This window comes from Mytilus edulis, chromosome 5 (assembly GCF_963676685.1).
Source record: "Mytilus edulis chromosome 5, xbMytEdul2.2, whole genome shotgun sequence".
NCBI lineage: Eukaryota > Metazoa > Mollusca > Bivalvia > Mytilida > Mytilidae > Mytilus > Mytilus edulis.
In genome coordinates this window covers 7,511,391-7,532,976 of record NC_092348.1, presented here as the reverse complement: position 1 = coordinate 7,532,976, position 21,586 = coordinate 7,511,391, and the positions used below count along the sequence as shown (strand labels likewise).

The following is a 21,586-nucleotide window of genomic DNA, read 5'->3' as shown; positions in this document are numbered from 1 at the left end:
GACACTTTTAAAGGGGAATAAAAGTGGTGAGTTGAACCTGGTTTTGTGGCATGCCAAACCTCGCACTTTAATGGCAAAGTTAAATATAACATTGAAATGACAACATAATATTACAGGACTACAATACAAATTAATAGAACATATTAGACAAAGAAAAACATGATTAATAGATAACAAAAAGCATCAGCCATATTTGGCACAACTTTTTGGAATTTTGGATTGTCAATGCTCTTCAACTTTTTACTTGTTTGGCTTTATTAAGATTTTGATATGAGCGTCACTGATGAGTCTTGTGTAGACGAAACGCACGTCTGGCGTACTAAATTAAAATCCTGGTACCTTTGATAACTATATACATCTTATTAGTTGGATTTTTTTTTTGCATTTAGAATGGTATTATGTAAGTAAAAGTTTAAACAGAACAATTACTCATCAGTTTATGCTGCAAGTTGTGGAGCTTATTGATATAGTCGTATTCTTTGTTTTTATGCTTTTCCTGGTGTGCTGGAAATATAGTATGGTGGGTGTTACATTTAATATAATCAGGTACATAATAAGATAAGTCTATTGTGTGCTTACAAATTCAATTCTTTATTAACCTAATGTTTTACAAAATAAAGTTGTGGTTAGTAAATATGCTATATTAAAATTTTGCCTTTGACCAAATTTAATATAACAAAGACTTATTTCAAATATTAAAGATCACGACAAAACAGACATAATTTGCCAATATGATTCCAAATAGCAATTCTTCAGAGAACAATTGAAGGTTTTTCCACCTCGATAATAAGAATGAAATTAAAAAAAAAAATGTTAGAAAATGTCACTCCGTGTTGATGTAATGTGGTAAATCAAACTGATATAAAAAAATAAGATTAATAGGTTTATGCAGAAGACTTAATTGTTTTATAATGAACCAGAAAGTATTTTTAGCAAATGTAAAAATCTAGAACGTCAAATTGACCTTTCAGGTCAGAGATCTCAAATCAAAAGACCCAGGTCAATCAAATGTATGGTTGTGGAGAAATACTGATTTCAAATACAAAAGGGAAGAAAACTCCTATAAGGGTTAACCAACCTTTTCGACTTAAATAGGTTGAAGTTTCTCCTCTTTGTAAACAGTTATTTGGAAAACACATCATATCATTTACTGTCACAGTTTCTTTGGAATAACGATAACAAGCAAAATTCAAAATTTATTACATTACCTTGACCCTTGACCTTGATCTCAATTTCCTTCAAATGGACCAAGGATTTTAATACAAAAGACTGTAGGCCACTACGACTTATAACGTATGAATTTATTCAACAAATCCAAATTTTCAAAGGGAAATAACTCCCATAAGATGTCTTCCGATCACTCAATTCAAAATTAACCAAATCCTTCTTAAGAGTAGACGAACAATTTGGTGAAACAGTTTTCTAAAATCTTTTACGGTTTTAGAGATATAGCAATAACAAGTAAAAGGGGACACAGGGAGATAACTCCTATAAGGATAAGTGCTCGGTCTCACAGGGTGAGTTTTGATACCCCCATTACTGTACAACATCATTGGCCAAAAATCCATTCGATATGTTGTAAGACAAAAAAGCATCTCAGACGGCAGAAGAAAAAAAAAAATAATCAGAAGAAAAACATAAGGTCTTTCCACGAAAAGTGGAAAGACCTAATTAAACACACATAATAAATGAAATACAAACTAACGATTATCTAATCAAAAACAGCCGTTTATAAGCTTCATTGACTGGAAAATTAAATCTTCAGACCAAAGCCTTAAACATTGGTATTTCTGAATAATTGTAAACGTTTATAATCAGATGATTGACGACAATAGAATAGTTTATCAACCATTTACACAGATTTGAATATAATTGAAATAATGAAATACACTTCATTTCTCCATCACGTCACCAATAGACAATGTACAAGTTACAGACTTTCTAGTAATGTTTGAGTTCCTATTCCATTGATGTGTCGTTTTTTTCCCTGTTTATTCTTCTTCTATGACCCTTTTAAGACATAAAATAAGAAAGGTGAGCAAGTTGATTTTGTTATAATTTGCAAATATTTATGTAATTTGTCGTAAATGCTTTTGAATTGAGAGCAATTAGTTATGTACGCAGAAGTTTCAGAAGACGGGAGTGATACATCCGCTTTTCAAATATGCAATTATATTTATATTCAGATAACCAAGGCTCCGTGTTAAAAGGTCGTACGTACTTTGACCTATCATTGTTAACTTTTCATACATTTTTATTTTGATAGAGAGTTGTATCACTGGCACTCATACCACATCTTTATATAGTTTACAAAATTAATTAAAAGTTGTTCTAATATTTTGTCATATAAAATATGACATGACATACGCTATACGTTAAGCACTGTTGCTACCAAATTATGTTGACAAATTAAAAGGATTGAGATAAAAGCCAATGCGACAACAATTCAACGTCAAAATATGTCTTAAACAATAGACGACTGAAAAGCTCTTAATCGACCCTACTCTAATAACGATTTGAATGAATTTTGAAAACACACTGACAAAGTTCATAATTTTTGTATAAACACACGACTATTTTATGTGGTGGTGTTTGACTATTGTTTTAAATCCCAACCTTTTAATCACGATGATCAAACACTATGTGTTCTACTATTATGATTGAAAATAACACTATATACACATATTGTTTTAGAGTTTGACATTATGTTCACACACCTGTAATTTAGGGTTCGACATAATGTACACACACTTGTAATTTTGGGTTTGACATAATGTACACTCACTTGTAATTTAGGGTTTGACATAATGTACACTCACTTGTAATTTAGGGTTTGACATAATGTACACTCACTTGTAATTTAGGGTTTGACATGATGTACACATATTTGTAATTTAAGGTTAGACATAATGTACACATATTAGTTTTCAGGGTTAGACATAGTGTACACATATTTGTTTTTAGGGTTTGACATAATGTACACATATTTGTAATTTAGGGTTAGACATTATGTACACATATTTGTTTTTAGGGTTTGACATACCGCACACTCACTTGTCTATCGTTAAAGTCTTTGAAGTTTTGTGTCACTGAATTCGTAGCATTTTCTATATATCAATTGTAATATCCACAATGTTACTAACCTTTAATGCCATTGATTTTAAACATGGAAAAGGTTCCACTAACAGATCCGGCAACTGCTAATATGTGTTCTTTATTTGGACTTTTATCTGCGGGAATGTATCTGAAAAAAACAATTAATAAAAAAAAACTGCACATACATATACGATGGAAGCAACAGAATAGGAAGTTTCTGCTATTTCCGGTATTTTTTAAAAGTGTTATTTCTCTGATATAACTCTCTTTATAGGTTTAGCTCGCTTTAAAACCAAGTTTAGTCCATCATTTTCTACATAAGAAAATGTCTGTACCAAGTCAGGAATATGACCATTGTTATTCTATCGTTTGATGTGTTTGAGCTTTTGATTTTGCCATTTGATTAGGGACTTTCAGTCTTAATTTTGCTTAGAGTTCAGTATTTTTGTGATTTAACTTTTTGGCCAGCGGTCTGTAGCACTAACTTTCTTTCATTCAGTTATCGACACATAATTTACTGACTATACATGTGAGTTCAATAAATTGTATGTCCCTTAAAGCCATGTAGCAATGAGAACCTAACTTATAAATGTTGTATCGGTATAAGTGAAAAAAGCATCGATATAAACAAATAAGGAAACAATCATTAGAATCGAATGTAATAAGGTAGTTGGTTTTTTTTTTAATTTCAATGAGTAATCCAGAGAGATAGATACACCAGGAGTTACAAATCATATTCAGTCTAAGATAAGACTAGCGAAATTCACCAAAATGTCATGTTTTGCAAAAGAGATATCGTCTAAACATTACTATTACTAAAGTAGTAGTTCAGTATATTAACATTTTACTTCCTTCATCTGATTCCAGACCGATATTTTTGGGTTACGGTGAGCCAGATTGCCTTTAATTGAAAAAAAAATCTAAATACTTTTTCAAGAAATTTGATATTACATATCTACAATATGCAATATCATTTCTCTATAAAGAAGCCATCTAAAAATTGTTTCAGCCTTTGATATGCGAAATCACATTGTTTGTTATGACAAAATTGGTTGATACTAAACATACACTCTGGGTTAACCAATTAAGTAAACAAAGATTAAGTTGGTAGTTGTCTACATCTTCATATGAAACACCCCCTTCCTATACAAGCAACATTAATCTCACTTAGTGATTTTTTCCATACAAACCTTATATCTTCAGGGTCTATTTCACTTAACATCGCTCTAAAAACCTTAAATCTTTAGGGTCTATTTTACTTAACATCGCTCTAAAAACTTTAAATCTTCAGGGTCTATTTCACTTAACATCGCTCTAAAAACCTTAAATCTTCAGGGTCTATTTCACTTAACATCGCTCTAAAAACCGTAAATCTTCAGGGTCTATTTCACTTAACATCGCTCTAAAAACCTTTGTTGGCTTCCCTGTCTAAAAACCTTTGTTGGCTTCCCTGTCTAAAAACCTTATATCTTCAGGGTCTATTTCACTTAACATCTCTTCATACAAACCTTATATCTTCAGGGTCTATTTCACTTAACATCTCTTCATACAAACCTTATATCTTCAGGGTCTATTTCACATAACATCTCTTCATACAAACCTTATATCTTCAGGGTCTATTTCACTTAACATCTCTTCATACAAACCTTATATCTTCAGGGTCTATTTCACTTAAAATCTCTCCATACAAACCTTATATCTTCAGGGTTTATTTCACCTAACATCGCTATATACAAACCTTATATCTTCAGGGTCTATTTCACGTAACATCACTCCATACAAACCTTATATCTTCAGGGTCTATTTCACATAACATCTCTTCATACAATCCTTATATCTTCAGGGTCTATTTCACATAACATCTCTTCATACAAACCTTATATCTTCAGGGTCTATTTCACGTAACATCTATTCATACAAACCTTATATCTTCAAGGTCTATTTCCCTTAGCATCTCTCCATACAAACCTTATATCTTCAGGGTCTATTTCCCTTAGCATCTCTCCATACAAACCTTATATCTTCAGGGTCTATTTCAGTTAACATCTCTTGATACAAATCTTATATCTTCAAGGTCTATTTCACTTAATATCTCTATATACAAACCTTAAATCTTCAGGGTCTTTTTCACTTAACATCTCTCCATTAAAACCTAATATCTTCAGTCTATTTCACATAACATTTTTCCATACAAACCTGTACCTTCAGGGTCTATTTCACTTAACATTTCTTCATACAAACCTTATATCTTCCGGGTCTATTTCACTTAACATATCTCTGTCATAAAGGTCTTCCCATGTCCCATCTGTTTCCTCAACACCGTTCCATATACTTTGAAATTCTGGCTTAGAAGCATCGTCGGTTATCTTATAAATAAATATAGTTCCTGGACGTTCATTCCCAACGAAGATCAAAAGTTCACTACCAATTTGAGCAACTGCTAGACTTTCACTCTCAGGACCCTTCAAAATTGAGTTATAAATGTATCACAACTATACAAAGCATACCGTAATCAATTAAAATCAATGCAATTTTATAAAAACATACGTTAAATTTAAATATTCAGTATCGAATGCATTCCAAACGAAGGAAGTTCAGACTGAGTAAATAAGGTCCTCCTTCACGAGCAACTCGCTTTCTTCTAAACATTAACCAATTCATTATTACGGATAATTTTGATGTTCTAGTTTCTAAATATTGTTTCTGTCAGAATTCAAAGGAGGCATTTTAAAAAAGCTCTAAGAAAGACCGATACAATTTCTAAAGAACTGAACATGTCAGAATCTAAAGGACTATGGCAATTTCATAGTTCGTATCCCAAAACAAAAATAACGTCTCGTAATTGGTCTAAAAGAGGGACGAAAGATACCAAAGGGACAGCCAAACTCATAAATCGAAAACAAACTGACAACGCCATGGCTAATGTTCTAATGTTCATTGTTAAAGACTTTTATAACCAATCATAAAGTTTTGGTGTACACTTATGAAAAATATTTCACAGAATGCATTGTATTTGAAACGAAGATTTATGTCTACGATACCTTATCATCTGACCTAGCATCTATTGTCTGGTTGACAGTTTTGTCTCTCTTCCGGCAATTATTGTTAAATAAATGAGGTATGTATTGTTGCTGAAGCTTTTCAAACTGGTCTCCACTATCGAACACGAGCTCCATTGTTTCTAATTTTCTAATGGAGAAACCTCTTCCTCCATACGCATATAGTTCGTCATATGTACCATTTTCATTTCTACCATTCAAATTGGTTATTTTCAACCGACCTAAAGATGACGATTAAGGTTTAGTAATACATTACAAAATATATCAAAAAAGTTAAGGCCGAGACACAAGCTCTTTGGGTTTTTGCTCAGCATTATTTGTTTTTACTTTAAAGATTCGGAATCAAGTATATGGAATGTAGTTTGATTATGATTTCTACCATAAGACGACCAATAAGTAAAAAAAAGTTACGTCATTGCTTCAACCGAACTTCGATCATTCGTTAAACCCCAGTCATAGTGTATGCAGAACATAAGCAAATAATGTTAACATTTCAAATATAAACTATATACGTTGACTTATAGTTGCCAATTTCTGTGTAATTTTTATCTTTTGTGGAGAATTGTTTCATTTGCAATCATACCTTTATTTCTATATTCAAACAAAATTGTCCATTTCCAATACCCTGACAAATCTTGTAATTGTATCAGATATAATATAATAGTCCATTTCCAGGACCCTGACAAATGTTGTAATTGTATCAGATAAAATATAATAGCAGAAAAGTTGGATATATGATGCAGTCAATTAGCGGTAGAGAACATGTTACAATCAACCGATACGTAATAAGTGGAGAACATGTTACAATCAACCGATACGTAATAAGTGGAGAACATGTTACCATCAACCGATACGTAATAAGTGGAGAACATGTTACCATCAACCGATACGTAATAAGTGGAGAACATGTTACCATCAACCGATACGTAATAAGTGGAGAACATGTTACCATCAACCGATACGTAATAAGTAGAGAACATGTTACGATCAACCGATACATAATAAGTGGAGAACATGTTACAATCAACCGATACGTAATAATAAGTAGAGAACATGTTACGATCAACCGATACGTAATAAGTAGAGAACATGTTACAATCAACCGATACGTAATAAGTGGAGAAAATGTTACAATCAACCGATACGTAATAAGTGGAGAACATGTTACGATCAACCGATACGTAATAAGTGGAGAACATGTTACGATCAACCGATACGTAATAAGTGGAGAACATGTTACAATCAACCGATACGTAATAAGTGGAGAACATGTTACGATACGTAATAAGTGGAGAACATGTTACGATACGTAATAAGTGGAGAACATGTTACCATCAACCGATACGTAATAAGTGGAGAACATGTTACCATCAACCGATACGTAATAAGTGGAGAACATGTTACCATCAACCGATACGTAATAAGTGGAGAACATGTTACCATCAACCGATACGTAATAAGTGGAGAACATGTTACGATCAACCGATACGTAACAAGTGGAGAACATGTTACCATCAACCGATACGTAATTAATGGAGAACATGTTACGATCAACCGATACGTAATAAGTGGAGAACATGTTACGATCAACCGATACGTAATAAGTGGAGAACATGTTACCATCAACCGATACGTAATAAGTGGAGAACATGTTACGATCAACCGATACGTAATAAGTGGAGAACATGTTACAATCAACCGATACGTAATAATAAGTAGAGAACATGTTACGATCAACCGATACGTAATAAGTAGAGAACATGTTACGATACGTAATAAATTTCACATACGATAGATGATTAAAGATGTTCTTCTAAATAAAATTTGTGTTTTAATTCGAATTGACTGTTTACTATTTACCGGGTTTATAATAACATGAGCGAAATGACGGGCGTCAAATGGGCAGCAGGATCTGCTTACCCTTCCGGAGCACCTGAGATTACCCCCAGTTTTTGGTGGGGTTCGTGTTGCTCGTGTTTTTAGCTTTCTATGTTGTTTCTTTTGCACATTTATTTGCCTGTTTGTCTTTTTTATTTTTAGCCATGGCGTTGTCAGTTTACTTTCGATCTATGAGTTTGACCGTTCCTCTGGTATATTTCTCCCCTCTCTACTTCAGTTAGAGATTAAATTCATTTGTTTTTTGGATTGTAGCATTAACCATATCTTACCTAACATGTTATCGTCTTGGATTGTCGAAGATATGTTTTGATCTGCAGCCCATTTCATAATTGGAGAATTTTCTGTAAACATCAAATGCTTATTTATTATACCTTATGAAATATGAAAAATCTTTTTTGAGTATGTGCGCAAAATATTACATAGCTTGTATTTCACTGCATTGTAGTTCATTTAGTTGAAATTTACCTAACGAATACAATAACATAAAAAAACCTTTTTATGAACACCAAACTTTCGCTTGCCTATCGCCTTTTGCTTTTAACGACAATGTCTCAAAATCCAATAGGCGACTGGGGTACACACATATGGGAGCTTAAGTCTTCTTCCAATCGATAGTAAATCCTTTGCAAAAAGGGGCGTTTATTTGACTGTGCAGGTTGTCTAAATTTACAGCCACATCCGGTTAGAATGGGGACGTTAAATGCAATGCCTCGTGTTGTTGAAGACTCACGCTCTTTGCATGTTAAAGAATTTGAGGGGTGAGTAGGTCGCTTGTGGCAAAGCAAATGCAATTTACACCTTTCTATCCGCTGCCGATTATATTAAATGTAAATTTGTTTGGCCATTGTTACATTATAGTTCGTTTCTGTGTGTGTTACATTTCACTGTTGTGCCATAATTCCTTTATATTTGATACTTCCGTCAGTTTTGGTTTGTAACCCGGATTGGTTTTTTCTCTATCGATTTATGAATTTTGAACATCGGTATACTACAGTTGCAATTATTTCTCGTCCTGAACATGTATGAAGTCACTGGGTGTTCAAAAAACAAAATCCTGACAAAAATCTAATCTATAAATTTGTATCATTTCAACTCAAACAACGTAATTCTATACCTGATAAGACGACATCTCGAACACGTTCTTCTTCGTTAAATCCTCCCCAGTCGGAGTAATCCTTAGAGTCACCCTCATTAGATGTCACGAGGTAACCTTTTCCCGCAACATATATCACGTGGATTGCATCAGGCTGATACATGCTATAAATTGGCCATGATCTCATATTTATACCTTCAAAGCAGAGAAACAAATATGTTTATTTTACATGTTATAAGCAAAGTTATTATTAGTCGTTACACTGATCAGTTATATCTCAAACATTAAGGTAAAGTCAAAGCAAAATAAAAAAGGCAGGCATCTTTAATGAAATATTTTTTTGAAGAGGATAATAAATCATTTTGAAGAATATAAAATACTTTTAGACTTGCTTCCTAATGTTTCAATTGATGTATTATCTATTATTTTTATACCTGGTAAATTGTCCGCCTTTAATTGTCAGAATCTCAAAATCCTGGATGATACTATAACGACTTTTGTTCAGAAATAGCTATTAGTAATTCTTGAAATGAGAAGAAAACCGTATAAAAATTATAAAGATAACTATTTACAAATAATATTTCACATACTATTAAAACAAATTAGAGGAGTAGAGTCTTACAACAGTGAAACATTGTTAAAAACCATCTTGATCAAATCAGCTATAACATACCATCTTTGTCACTTGGGTCTATCATAAGTTTTTCCCATGACTTGTAACCTAATGGTAATACATCTGTTATGGTTTCTGTAGCAATGTCCACGACAGCTATTGCATTATTCTCCTAAATAAAACAAATGGAACAATTACATATCAAAACAAGATATGAAATGATAAAACATCAATGTAACAAGTGAAATTAAAAAAAATATATATAAAGTCTTATATAAAAATCATTCAATCCTCGTTATTCGGATGATTCTTAATTATGAATTAGAATTACTTGCCAGTTTTGATTTATTTTTGAACTAAACTAAACATCTTATGAAATATGTGTCTGAATGAACTCAGACTCATATTGAAATAGGAAAAGTTCTACAAAGAGATGCGTACAGTTGGTAAGAAACGAAATCTTTCAAATTCCAATTTCATAAAAAAAAACACTAATATTATCTTAATTTCCTTTGATAGCTCATGTTTGTTTTGTTACAAACCATTGCACTTTGACTGAAAACCAATTAAATCTGATTTTAAGGAACGAAATTTATATATTATATGAAGTTATATATCTATTGAAACTTAATCGAGTAAAATAACTACCTTCAGACAAATGTAAGCTTTGGAATAATCTTTGTTTCATGGTATATATTCTAGTTACCTGAAGACAAATGTAAGCTTTGGAATAATCTTTGTTACATGGTATATATTCTAGTTACCTGCAGACAAATGTAAGCTTTGGAATAATCTTTTTTACCTGGTATATATTCTAATTACCTGAAGACAAATGTAAGCTATGGAATAATCTTTGTTATATGGTATATATTCTAGTTACCTGCAGACAAATGTAAGCTTTGGAATAATCTTTGTTACATGGTATATATTCTAGTTACCTGAAGACAAATGTAAGCTTTGGAATAATCTTTGTTATATGGTATATATTCTAGTTACCTGCAGACAAATGTAAGCTTTGGAATAATCTGTGTTACATGGTATATATTCTAGTTACCTGAAGACAAATGTAAGCTTTGGAATAATCTTTGTTACCTGGTATATATTCTAGCTACCTGAAGACAAATGTAAGCTTTGGAATAATCTTTGTTACATGGTATATATTCTAGTTACCTGTAGACACACGTAAGCTTTGGAATAATCTTTGTTACATGGTATATATTCTAGTTACCTGTAGACAAATGTAAGCTTTGGAATAATCTTTGTTACATGCTATATATTCTAGTTACCTGTAGACAAATGTAAGCTTTGGAATAATCTTTGTTACATAGTATATATTCTAGTTACCTGTAGACAAATGTAAGCTTTGGAATAATCTTGTTACCTGGTATATATTCTAGTTACCTGAAGACAAATGTAAGCTTTGGAATAATCTTTGTTACATGGTATATATTCTAGTTACCTGAAGACAAATGTAAGCTTTGGAATAATCTTTGTTACATGGTATATATTCTAGTTACCTGAAGACAAATGTAAGCTTTGGAATAATCTGTGTTACATGGTATATATTCTAGTTACCTGCAGACAAATGTAAGCTTTGGAATAATCTTTGTTACATGCTATATATTCTAGTTACCTGAAGACAAATGTAAGCTTTGGAATAATCTTTGTTACATGGTATATATTCTAGTTACCTGTAGACAAATGTAAGCTTTGAAATAATCTTTGTTACATAGTATATATTCTAGTTACCTGTAGACACACGTAAGCTTTGGAATAATCTTTGTTACATGGTATATATTCTAGTTACCTGTAGACAAATGTAAGCTTTGGAATAATCTTTGTTACATGGTATATATTCTAGTTACCTGTAGACAAATGTAAGCTTTGGAATAATCTTTGTTATATGCTATATATTCAGGTTCTACATCGTTGGAAAAGTTGTTGTTATTTGCTCTATGTATAAAACGCAATCCCTTGGATTCCAAATCGGACCATCTGTCAAAGATAAAAAACTTATCATTATCAAAGATAAAACCGCTTTTCTGGGTTTACCTTCCTTAGGAACGTCCAAAACCGAATATTTGAAAGCCAAGGATATATAAAAACCGAAACTGTTGTAGTATATGACCAATAAGAACTTAAAATTATAGTCAAGTCCATCTGAGTAAACTTTTCCGGAGTGACTCGAACCCTTATTTTAATAACATACACTATTTGTGTGTTCCGACAGGTAAGGCGTCTCTTGCTATGCATGGAACTTTGCCGTAAACTTCAGTCACAATATATAAAAGGGGGGATGAAAGATACCAGATGGACAGTCAAACTCATGGCTAGAAAATAAACTGACAACGCCATGTCTAATAGAAGTAGCAGTCAGGTCACCATTCTGGTATATGAAGTTCTAAAACTGCGAAACATTTAGCTTGTACAGTTGAGACGCAGACACATCGTATGAATCAACCAATTCGTGACGATGACCATAAAACTGCAAGATAAAATGTAAGTTTCAGTTTTCAGTTCTCGTAACACTATGGCTACAGCAGGAGTTGTTTGAGTGTGACAGGAGTTTTGTGTGTGTCGGGAGTTTTGTGTGTGTCAGGAAGACACACCTGTTAAATGAAGGCTGCAGTAGTACCGATGTACAAATCTCGTTAATTGATTATGAAGAGACAAATGAAGATAACAAATAAAGACATGATATCCATGTTATGTGAACAAGAAAATGCGTAGCAAATCAATTGAGACATGTGAACGACACACAATGAGGCAACTGAGAACTCGAACGATGACAATTGGAAAACTGAAAACCTTGCTATAAGTTTTCTTTTTTTCAATGTCAAGAAAGAAATGAAACAAACCTTCTAGTTTCGTCAGTATTTTTAATTTTAGGTTCATTGGGATACATAATTTATAAAGATTTATTGAAATTTAGGTTTTGAGAGACAAAAAATCATCAATATACCTAAATGTTATGTAAGAAAAAGTTGCTACACGGTTGATTTTTTTTTTTGGGGGGGGGGGGGGGAGTATTCGTTGAGAAGATTTGGATTTGTACCATTTGTGCTCCATAATGATGTGAAAAATGTCGGTGAATAGTAGAACATATTTCCTACTTATTGTAATAATATTGTTTGTTAGTGAAAAACTAGTCCTCAAACCTACCAGAAATACAGTCTAGCAAAGATGACAGAATAATTGCATATTGGAAAAAGTGTGTTGTTAATTATTACATACGGCTTAATCTTGAACCTATCAACTTCTAATATCTAAGGTTATCGTGTTTTTGCCAAAAACAATTTTTTACTGTATAATAGAAAATCAAAATCAATATCATAACATTTGATTCATTATAATCAATTCTTTGTTAATAAGAACAATATCTCACAACAACACTTAATCATCTAATCCGCACAAAAGATATTTACTTGGAGTTGAATTCTTTGAAATCTAGCATTTTATACGTTGCTTTGTCATTTTCAATTTTGATGATCCCAACTCCACCCTCAGGGTCTATAATAGCATCATTAACGTGATAGGCCTGAGCTTCCACAGCTACTAATATCGTCTTGCAGTCTTTTGTAGGACTAAGCATATCTGGAGTTGGTCCAACTAGAAAGCATAAAAACAATATATGATGTAAAACAAACTATGTATGAAATAAAACTGAGAAAATAGAATCCGACACGGAGTAACGAAAAATGTATATAATTTATATTTATGTACCGAAACTCTAAAAAAAAAATATGGCAGTTAAACTATTTAAGAAGAAGAAAGTAACAGAAACAGAACACCAACATTTCTCATGGGTAAACAATCTAATTTGTTTGGTTATGCTTTATATTTTGTCTATTAAAAAACATAGTTTCTGATTTTGTAAAACAAGTTTGAGTTAAAATAATTGTTTATGTTAAACAATGAACATCATTAGCTTTACCTGTTATATTATATTTTTCGACCATCAGCTCTGATGTTGAGTAATTGGTGAAAACAACAACACGCCCCTTGTCTTTAAACGCATCATTATCCATTGAAACGAAAACGTATCCACCACAATACTCAACGTCTGTGACATCCACATCGTCAAATTCCATATGGTGAATAATCTCCGGAGATGTGACATTTTCAACATCAATAACATGCAGAATATGTCCCCCTGAAAGAAAACATATCTTTTTAGGAGTCAAATAATCTACAATTCTATCATTTACAAAATGATTTGGATTCTTTTTGTGTAAGAATTTATATGCAAATGTCAAAGAAAGTTGCGTTAAACTTCTTAAATAAGTTATTGTTAAATTTTAATCATGTCAGTTATTCTGATTTGTATTATTAGTATTGTTATTTAGAATAAAGTACGGTTACCATAAGAATAACACTTAGTTGTTCTGTGTTTTGCGTTATATAAAACTTCATCAAAGACACCAGGCATATAATTTGATAAGCCAGAAGCATACTCATCTACATATGACTCACCAGTGGCGCTCTAAAAAATAAACAGATGGACGGCCAAAACAAATACGTTTACCGTGAAAGAGCATGAATACGACTAAAGCAATCTATGTGTCATACCCTCGGAAAAGAAACATACATCATTTTATTTTATTTTTCAATGCACTATTTTAACATTGTCACAAATAGCACGTGCATTCATAGCTGTTATTATTCTATAACGAAATACATTATGATCTTGAAGTGCTTCTCGTTTGTTGTTAGCCAATGCAATTTACGGATTGTTATGAAACATACATTACTATTTACACCACTGGGTCGATGCCACTGCTGGTGGACGTTTCGTCCCCAAGGGTATCACCAGCCCAGTAGTCAACTCTTTAACAGATTGTTGACATGAATATCAATAATGTGGTCATTTTATAAATTTCCTGTTTAGAATTTTTCGAAAATTAAGGATTTTCTTATCCCAGGCATAGATTACCTTAGCCGTATTTGGCACTACTTTTTGAAATTTTGGATCCTCAATGCTCTTCAACTTTGTACATAGTTTGCTTTCTATTTATTTTGATTTGAGCGTCACCGATAAATCTTATGTAGACGAAACGCGCGTCTGGTGTACTAAATTATAATCCTGGTACCTTTGATTTACTGTATAAAACAATTGCTTTTCTCTGTACGGATGTAATGCCTTGGCTGTATGGTAATATTATACATGATATATGCAATGCTATAATATAAAAATCGATACGATGTATGAACATACGTGTTCATAAATGAATCGCTCGCTATACATACACATTAAATGATGTTTAAAGATTATACCACAATCAATGTTAGTACCAATAAAGACAATATTCAAGGATCCAACTTCAGTGCTCAGTTGGAAAAATTATTTGTTCAAATGATCAATAAGTTTACAGTGTCGGATTTACATTTTTGGGCTCTATAGACAAAATCATGAAAACAATTAGGATGTGACTTTCGTTGAAATAACTTTTCTACATGCTCAGCCAAACTCCCAAACGAAATCGTCATTTTTAAGAAATGATTAAGTGAAGGTCTTAAGCTATTAGTGGTGACAAAATACCTGACTTTTATGCAAGTTACATGAACTGCATACATATCAAATATCGGTCACCTTTTCACACTACTTATACCTTTTTAATATTTAATGACAACCTTTGTCAGGTCAAGCTGTACCGTAGAAAACTTGTTAAGAATTCTATTTACACTTTGCTTGCACACCCATGCATTTCCTTTCATAATTTAAAATGATATATGTATTACGACTAATTTTATGAAAACAGGATGAAAAGTGTTTTTTTAAATTAATCATTTAAATATGTTACCATTAAGGCGTTAATATATTATACCGCTTTATCATTTGTGGTAAGAGTCTGTTACAAGATGATAATATAGGTCAAATATTTTAGTATCCCCGCATATAAACGTGTACAAGAGGTCAATTCACATAATTCACATAAAAGACAGTAATGTTTAATATACAACAGCACGTGTTGTTATGACAATGAAATTTATTGTTAGTTTATTAATGAAGAATAACATAGACTTTTGATTAATATCATAACACAATTAAGTGTTTTCAGCCAATGGAATGCAACCCTCGTCGTCATGTTAAGGGTATTGAACCTTTCTGTAGGCATATGTATTACGAAGTTGATATGAAAACAGTAAAATACAGAATAAAAGTGACATTCCACCAACGAGAAACGTTATTCAAAGCGATACTGTTAGATATGTCATTGCATTAAATAGGAAACGAGGATTTGATAGCAAATAATGTCAAGATTTTTGCCAAAAAACCACTGACTTTAATACTGGGATTTCTGTTATGAAATCCTGAATAATCATTTATATGTGCATGATATGCTAGCGTTTAGCTTTTACAACAAGTCCTACACAGACTTTGCATTAAAAAAACCTCGAGCTGAGTCTTTTAAGTCCAGCGCATTCTAGAACGTATATTTGAATAAGTCAATGTATATGCTTGTTTAAACAAATATCTGTATTGATATACTTTTTTGGGGGAAATCATCGACATAATTTAATACAATGATTTTGATTGTTAAATTTTAAAACATAAATAAATCAATTGTTTATCCATAGTGTGTCAGCATTTATTGTTTAAAAAGTCTAAAACCTCTTTCATAACTTTGAACATTGCATAGTGATTAAATCTTCATTCTTGATTGATTACAAAGATGCTACGGCATTGCACGTTGATATAATCTGACTTTCTTCTGACATATATCAATTACTTATAATGTGAAAAATAAACGCTTGGTATATTACACTGAGTCATCAACACAACGGAGAAACAAGTCATAAGAATATATACATGATAAAGGACAACACACATCTTCAACAATAAACAGGTGTCTATTTAACATGTCTATTCAAAACATAAAAAAACACAATATTATCTAAGTCATCACAGATCTTTTACAGGTCTGAAACCAACACCAAATATAAGAAACCTTAAAAACCCAGAGAAATCCTGAAGTTAGATAATCACTAAAGAGGTTTAATTACTATCGATACCTCCTAGGTAATACTATATTCTAGGGCTTGTATTATCTATCATAGTTTCCTTGATAGAGGGTTGCTAATAACAAGGAAACTATTATCCCAAGAGTTCTAAGTTGTGAAGTATACATCAGCCCTTCGTACATTTTAAAGCCGCCATCACGAATTGGTTGACCGTTGTGAAAAGTGTTTCACAGATGAGGCTGATATGTTTCGATTTGCGTAAGTATAATCCTGTCAATTTTTATAATAAGAATAAGACAAACTCCCAAGGTGTGTACTCAAATGAGGAACACGATAAGTGTCACATGTGGAGCAGGATCTGCTTATACCCTTTCGGAGCACCTGAGATCACCAGTGGATAATCTTCCTATGTTGTTTTTTGTGTACTATTGTTTGTCTGTTTGTCTTTTTCTCTTTTAGCCATGGTGTTGTCAGTTTATCTTCGACTAATAAGTTTGAATGTCCCTTTGATATCATCGTCTCTCTTTTAGAACACTCACACGAAATTTAAAAAGACAGTAGTTTACCGATGTTATAATCGTGTTACTCGATTAGGAAGACACATTTCAAGGGTACCAAAAAGAAACACAAATGGAATCGCTTGAACTCTGTTAAGAACAACACCCTGTTCGTCGATAGAGACTAGAGATTTTATGCAACCATACCTTTTTAATCTAAAGCTTGATCATTTGAATATCGAAAATAACATTAAAAAACAAACTTTAAAAAACAGTATAGGAAACACACTTCTCTCTTAAAGATTTCTTAGAACATAGCACTTTGCAAAATGCATTGTTTCTTCAAAGGGTTTCCAATACACTATAAGATTCAGAGTACTAAAATTTCAAATGCCATCAGAGTATTGTGGTATTTGTTTGCGGATAACTTAAAATGATTTTGTTTTAAACACCAAACTTCAATATCCTTTGCCTCAGGCCAGATTTCCAAACTGCAGCAAAAGAATTTAAGAATTAACGAAAAAGCAAAGTAAAATTTTCGATTTAAAAACAAAACATTACATTACTCACTTTGCCACCCTTTTGTTCCTGATTTATAAGTACCTCATCAGCAATTTTTCCATAACATGTGTAATGTTAGTGAGTGCAATATTTTAATTTTAAGGTACACTAGCTACTAGATATATGAAAAAGTTGAAGTATGATTTTTTTTTGCTCAATCATTTATGAAAGTTGACAGGGAGAAATTATTAATTAGAGAAGGAAGCCAGTTTTGTTACATTTTGTCAAAACAAGCTATGAATTATTCTGTTGCAAATGACTTCTTCGATCTCATCAAATCCTAATTCATGTAAACTTTAATGTAACCCCTAATGTTGAAATTGATTACGCATGAATTAGGCGTGTTAAGATTTTAAATGAAAAAGAATGTCAACATTGAAAGTGAAATAAGGGTAATCCATTTGCTTTAAAAAAAATCTACGTCATATTCAGGTACAAATGATGAGTAAGATATATTTCTAACCTATTAAATGAACTCAAACAGACATATAAAAATCCAATTAAATGAGTTCGCTATGTACTTATATCTAGTGATTACGTTATATCGGATTATATGACCGTCTGCCGTCTCCGGCAGTCAACACAATGATTAAATAGATGGCGTCTAGACGATAATACACACGAAATGTTGACCTTATTATCGAGACTATGCATTGCTAATTGTTTATTTCAGACGTTCTATACATTGGATACACGTTTAAGTATGTAATAGATAAAATATGATAATTTGAGTCAAATCGACAAAGACAAATTGACAACTACAAATTTTCTTGTTGATCACCTTTGTTGTTGAAAGTAAAACCGACACTTCAAATATAATTGTGACTTCAAACACGCATAGTAAGAAGTATAACATATCTTCGGAAACTCTATATAATAGTGTTAAATTCGAATATAACATTCTTCTTTGCTTTGAAAACCAAAGCCATGTTTTATTCCTAATAAAACATGAGTGCACTTGATTGAAGACAAAATCACAGTACGAACGTCAATTGTACTTTGAACAACAGTGGAGATGAAAATTGACATTTATCGTGTTGTTCGCTATGAATTCAAATAACATTTAAATAGCATCGTTTTAAAACTGGAATAATAAAATTAACGGTATCAACTTCCTTGCACCAGATGCGCATTTCGACAATACATGTCTCTTCGTGAATAAGTGTTTCAATTTCACCTAATTCATGACACGGATGTAATTAAATTTTAAGGGTAACACAAAAGAAAACTTTTTGGAGATTTCCAAGTTATAATGTTCAACTTTATAATATATGCTTTGCTTTATTCTTTTTTTCACCAAAACATTTAAAATTATACCAAATGTTTTAAAAAATAAAGGCAACAGTAGTATACCGCTGTTCGAAACTCATAAATCGATAGAAAAAAAAACAAATCCGGGCTACAAACTAAAACTGATGGAATCGCATTAAATATAAGAGGAGATCAACGACACAATATTAAAATGTAACACACACAGAAACGAACTAAGCATTATACAGAATCCGATGAGAATAACAAGTATAACATCAAAAATTAAGAAACTATTAAAAATATTTAAAAAAAATACAAAAATAACGATTTCCAAGGAAATTACAAATCGGAAAGTCCCTTTTCAAATGGCAAAATCAAAAGCTCAATTACATCAAAATGAATTTCGCATATCTTAGTTGACACTTTCTTCATTTGTTTATACAATAGTATAAATAAAGGCAACAGTAGTATACCGCTGTTCAAACTCATAAAGCCATGGACAAAAAACAAAATCGGGGTAACAAACTAAAACTGAGCTTTTGTTTAACACACATTTGACAAATGTATATTAAACTTCCTAAATCGAAGCAATACAAACCTCTCGACAGTAAAATTTTAAATGATGTCAATAAGTATTTTTTGAAATATGAGAATTATATAATAACAGTTTAGAAAATTAATAACGATTAGTAAATAAACAAAAACAATATTAATTACGCTTGTATACCTACCTACAGCATACACTAATTTGTTATCAGGATCATACGAGGTTTGTTCTATGGCTCCACTAGAATACTTGTATAATGGAGTTCCATCTGTGTCATAACTGTCAGGCAAATATAACGTAGATAACTTTTCCAAAGTAACTTTATCCTTAAATACCGGTACGGAAGATACACACACATAAACAGTGAAAGTGTAAATAATTATAAGTTTTAACATCTTTCAAATTGAATTAATGGCCTTAGTTTACTGTCAACCAAGTGCCGGATTTTTTCGAAGTGATGACTATATTAAACTTGAGGATTTTTATATGTACTTATGGCTTAAAATTATGTTACTACAAGTTGATGGTGATTGATTATGTTGTTAGTTATATAATTTTCGAACCACGTGCTAGCTGACGAAAATCATATTGTTAATTTCCAGTTCATAAAATAATGAAATTATGCTTAATCTTAGTCTGAAACCCCTTCAGAAATGTTGACCTTACTTGGTTTGACTTTTTATCTTTATTCTTAAATTTCTCAAACGTTCGAAATGTTTGGCTTTCGATAAATTTGGTTGCTACACATATTAGACGACGGTAATTATATCATTTGTGTTTTCATCCGTGTTAAACATGAGGTTTGGCTAGCCACAAAACCAAGTTCAACCCACACTTTTTTTCTTAAAATGTCCTGTACCAAGTCAGGAAAATGGCTATTGTTATCTTATAGATCGTTTCTGTGAGTGATCCATTGTCGTTTGTTTTTTGTTGCACTTCAGTGTTTCTGTTGTTTAGTAAGTTTCCTCTTATAGTTGATGTGTTTTCTACGGTTTTAGCTTGTAACCAGAATTTGTTTTCTCTCAATCGACTTTTGAATAAATGGTAAACTACTGTTGCCTTTATAGTCATATGGATTGAATTTCTTGAAATTTTAATGTTATCGAAATTTTTGAACCAATGCATACCTAATGTTTCAGGTAAAGGTGAAGGTTGGTACCTATTGAAACGTTTAAGCCCGCTGCATTTGTTGGCACTTGTCCTAAGGCAGAAACCTGATGTTCAGTAGTTGTCGTTTGTTGATGTGGTTTCAAAGTGTTTCTCTTTTTTCGTTTTAATATAGATTAGACCGTTGGTTTTCCAATTTGAATAGTTTTACACTAGTCATGTTTGTGGCCCTCAATAGCTTGCTGTTCGGTGAGAGCCTAGGCTCCGTGTTGAAGACAGTACTTTGATCTATTGGTTTAAGAGTTGTCTCATTGGTATTCATACCACATCTTTATAACTAAAGGACTCGTAGTAAGGTGGATCCTGTATCTTCCTCAATCTTGGATTTTGAAGTAGCAGATGACAATATTTCAATAGTAATATAGAAAAATATTACTTTCACTGTTAATTCATTTATTTTTATGATATCCATTTGGCGTGGTGTGCTTTGTCTGTGTGCCTTTGTGTGTGTGTTTTTTTAAAGACATATGGCGTAGCTCAGTACTTGTACATCCCGTCATTGTTTTATTATGCCATGGTAATTTTTGTATCCTTGTCTTATATTTTGCTAGTGTGATTCATTGTCTATATGTCTTTTGTGTTTTATTGATACATATTTTTTTGTTTTTATATTGATTAAGATTATAACACAATGTTGACTGCTGTGCCACTGTTTATTACATTTTCACCTTCCATGTCTGTTTTTTTTTGTTCACACATCTTTGTCAATATAATGGAATTCAATGCGACTGTGTTAAAAGTGAGAGGTTATGCTAGCTATAAAACCAGATTTTATTCATCATTTTCTAAATAAGAAAATGTCTGTACAAAGTCAGGAATACGACAGTTGTTATCCATTCG

The 21,586-nt window shown here is 32.0% G+C and overlaps 1 protein-coding gene across 1 annotated transcript; it reads right to left on the bottom strand.

Moving 5' to 3' along the window:
* Positions 1-565: 565 nt before the first annotated feature.
* Positions 566-20,037, bottom strand: LOC139522849 (mesenchyme-specific cell surface glycoprotein-like). Its single transcript, XM_071316456.1, has 11 exons — positions 19,764-20,037; positions 13,695-13,913; positions 13,186-13,369; positions 11,626-11,755; positions 9,821-9,932; positions 9,169-9,342; positions 8,324-8,395; positions 6,138-6,376; positions 5,338-5,558; positions 3,144-3,244; positions 566-2,010 (listed from the first exon to the last, which is right to left on the bottom strand). Exons 1-11 carry the CDS (start codon positions 19,972-19,974, stop codon positions 2,003-2,005), a joined length of 1,671 nt encoding a protein of 556 aa, XP_071172557.1. The 5' UTR covers positions 19,975-20,037; the 3' UTR covers positions 566-2,002.
* Between the last annotated feature and the right edge of the window lie 1,549 nt (positions 20,038-21,586).

What these genes read in the sequence shown, in the direction of transcription:
- LOC139522849 (XM_071316456.1), bottom strand. Translation starts at nt 19,974, where the DNA reads ATGTTAAAACTTATAATTATTTACACTTTCACTGTTTATGTGTGTGTA. An exon ending in TTCAAAGAATTCAACTCCAA is followed by an intron (nt 11,756 to 13,185) that starts GTAAATATCTTT and finishes TATCTTTGACAG; the next exon opens with ATGGTCCGATTTGGAATCCA. An exon ending in AGACCCAAGTGACAAAGATG is followed by an intron (nt 9,343 to 9,820) that starts GTATGTTATAGC and finishes TCTGCTTTGAAG; the next exon opens with GTATAAATATGAGATCATGG.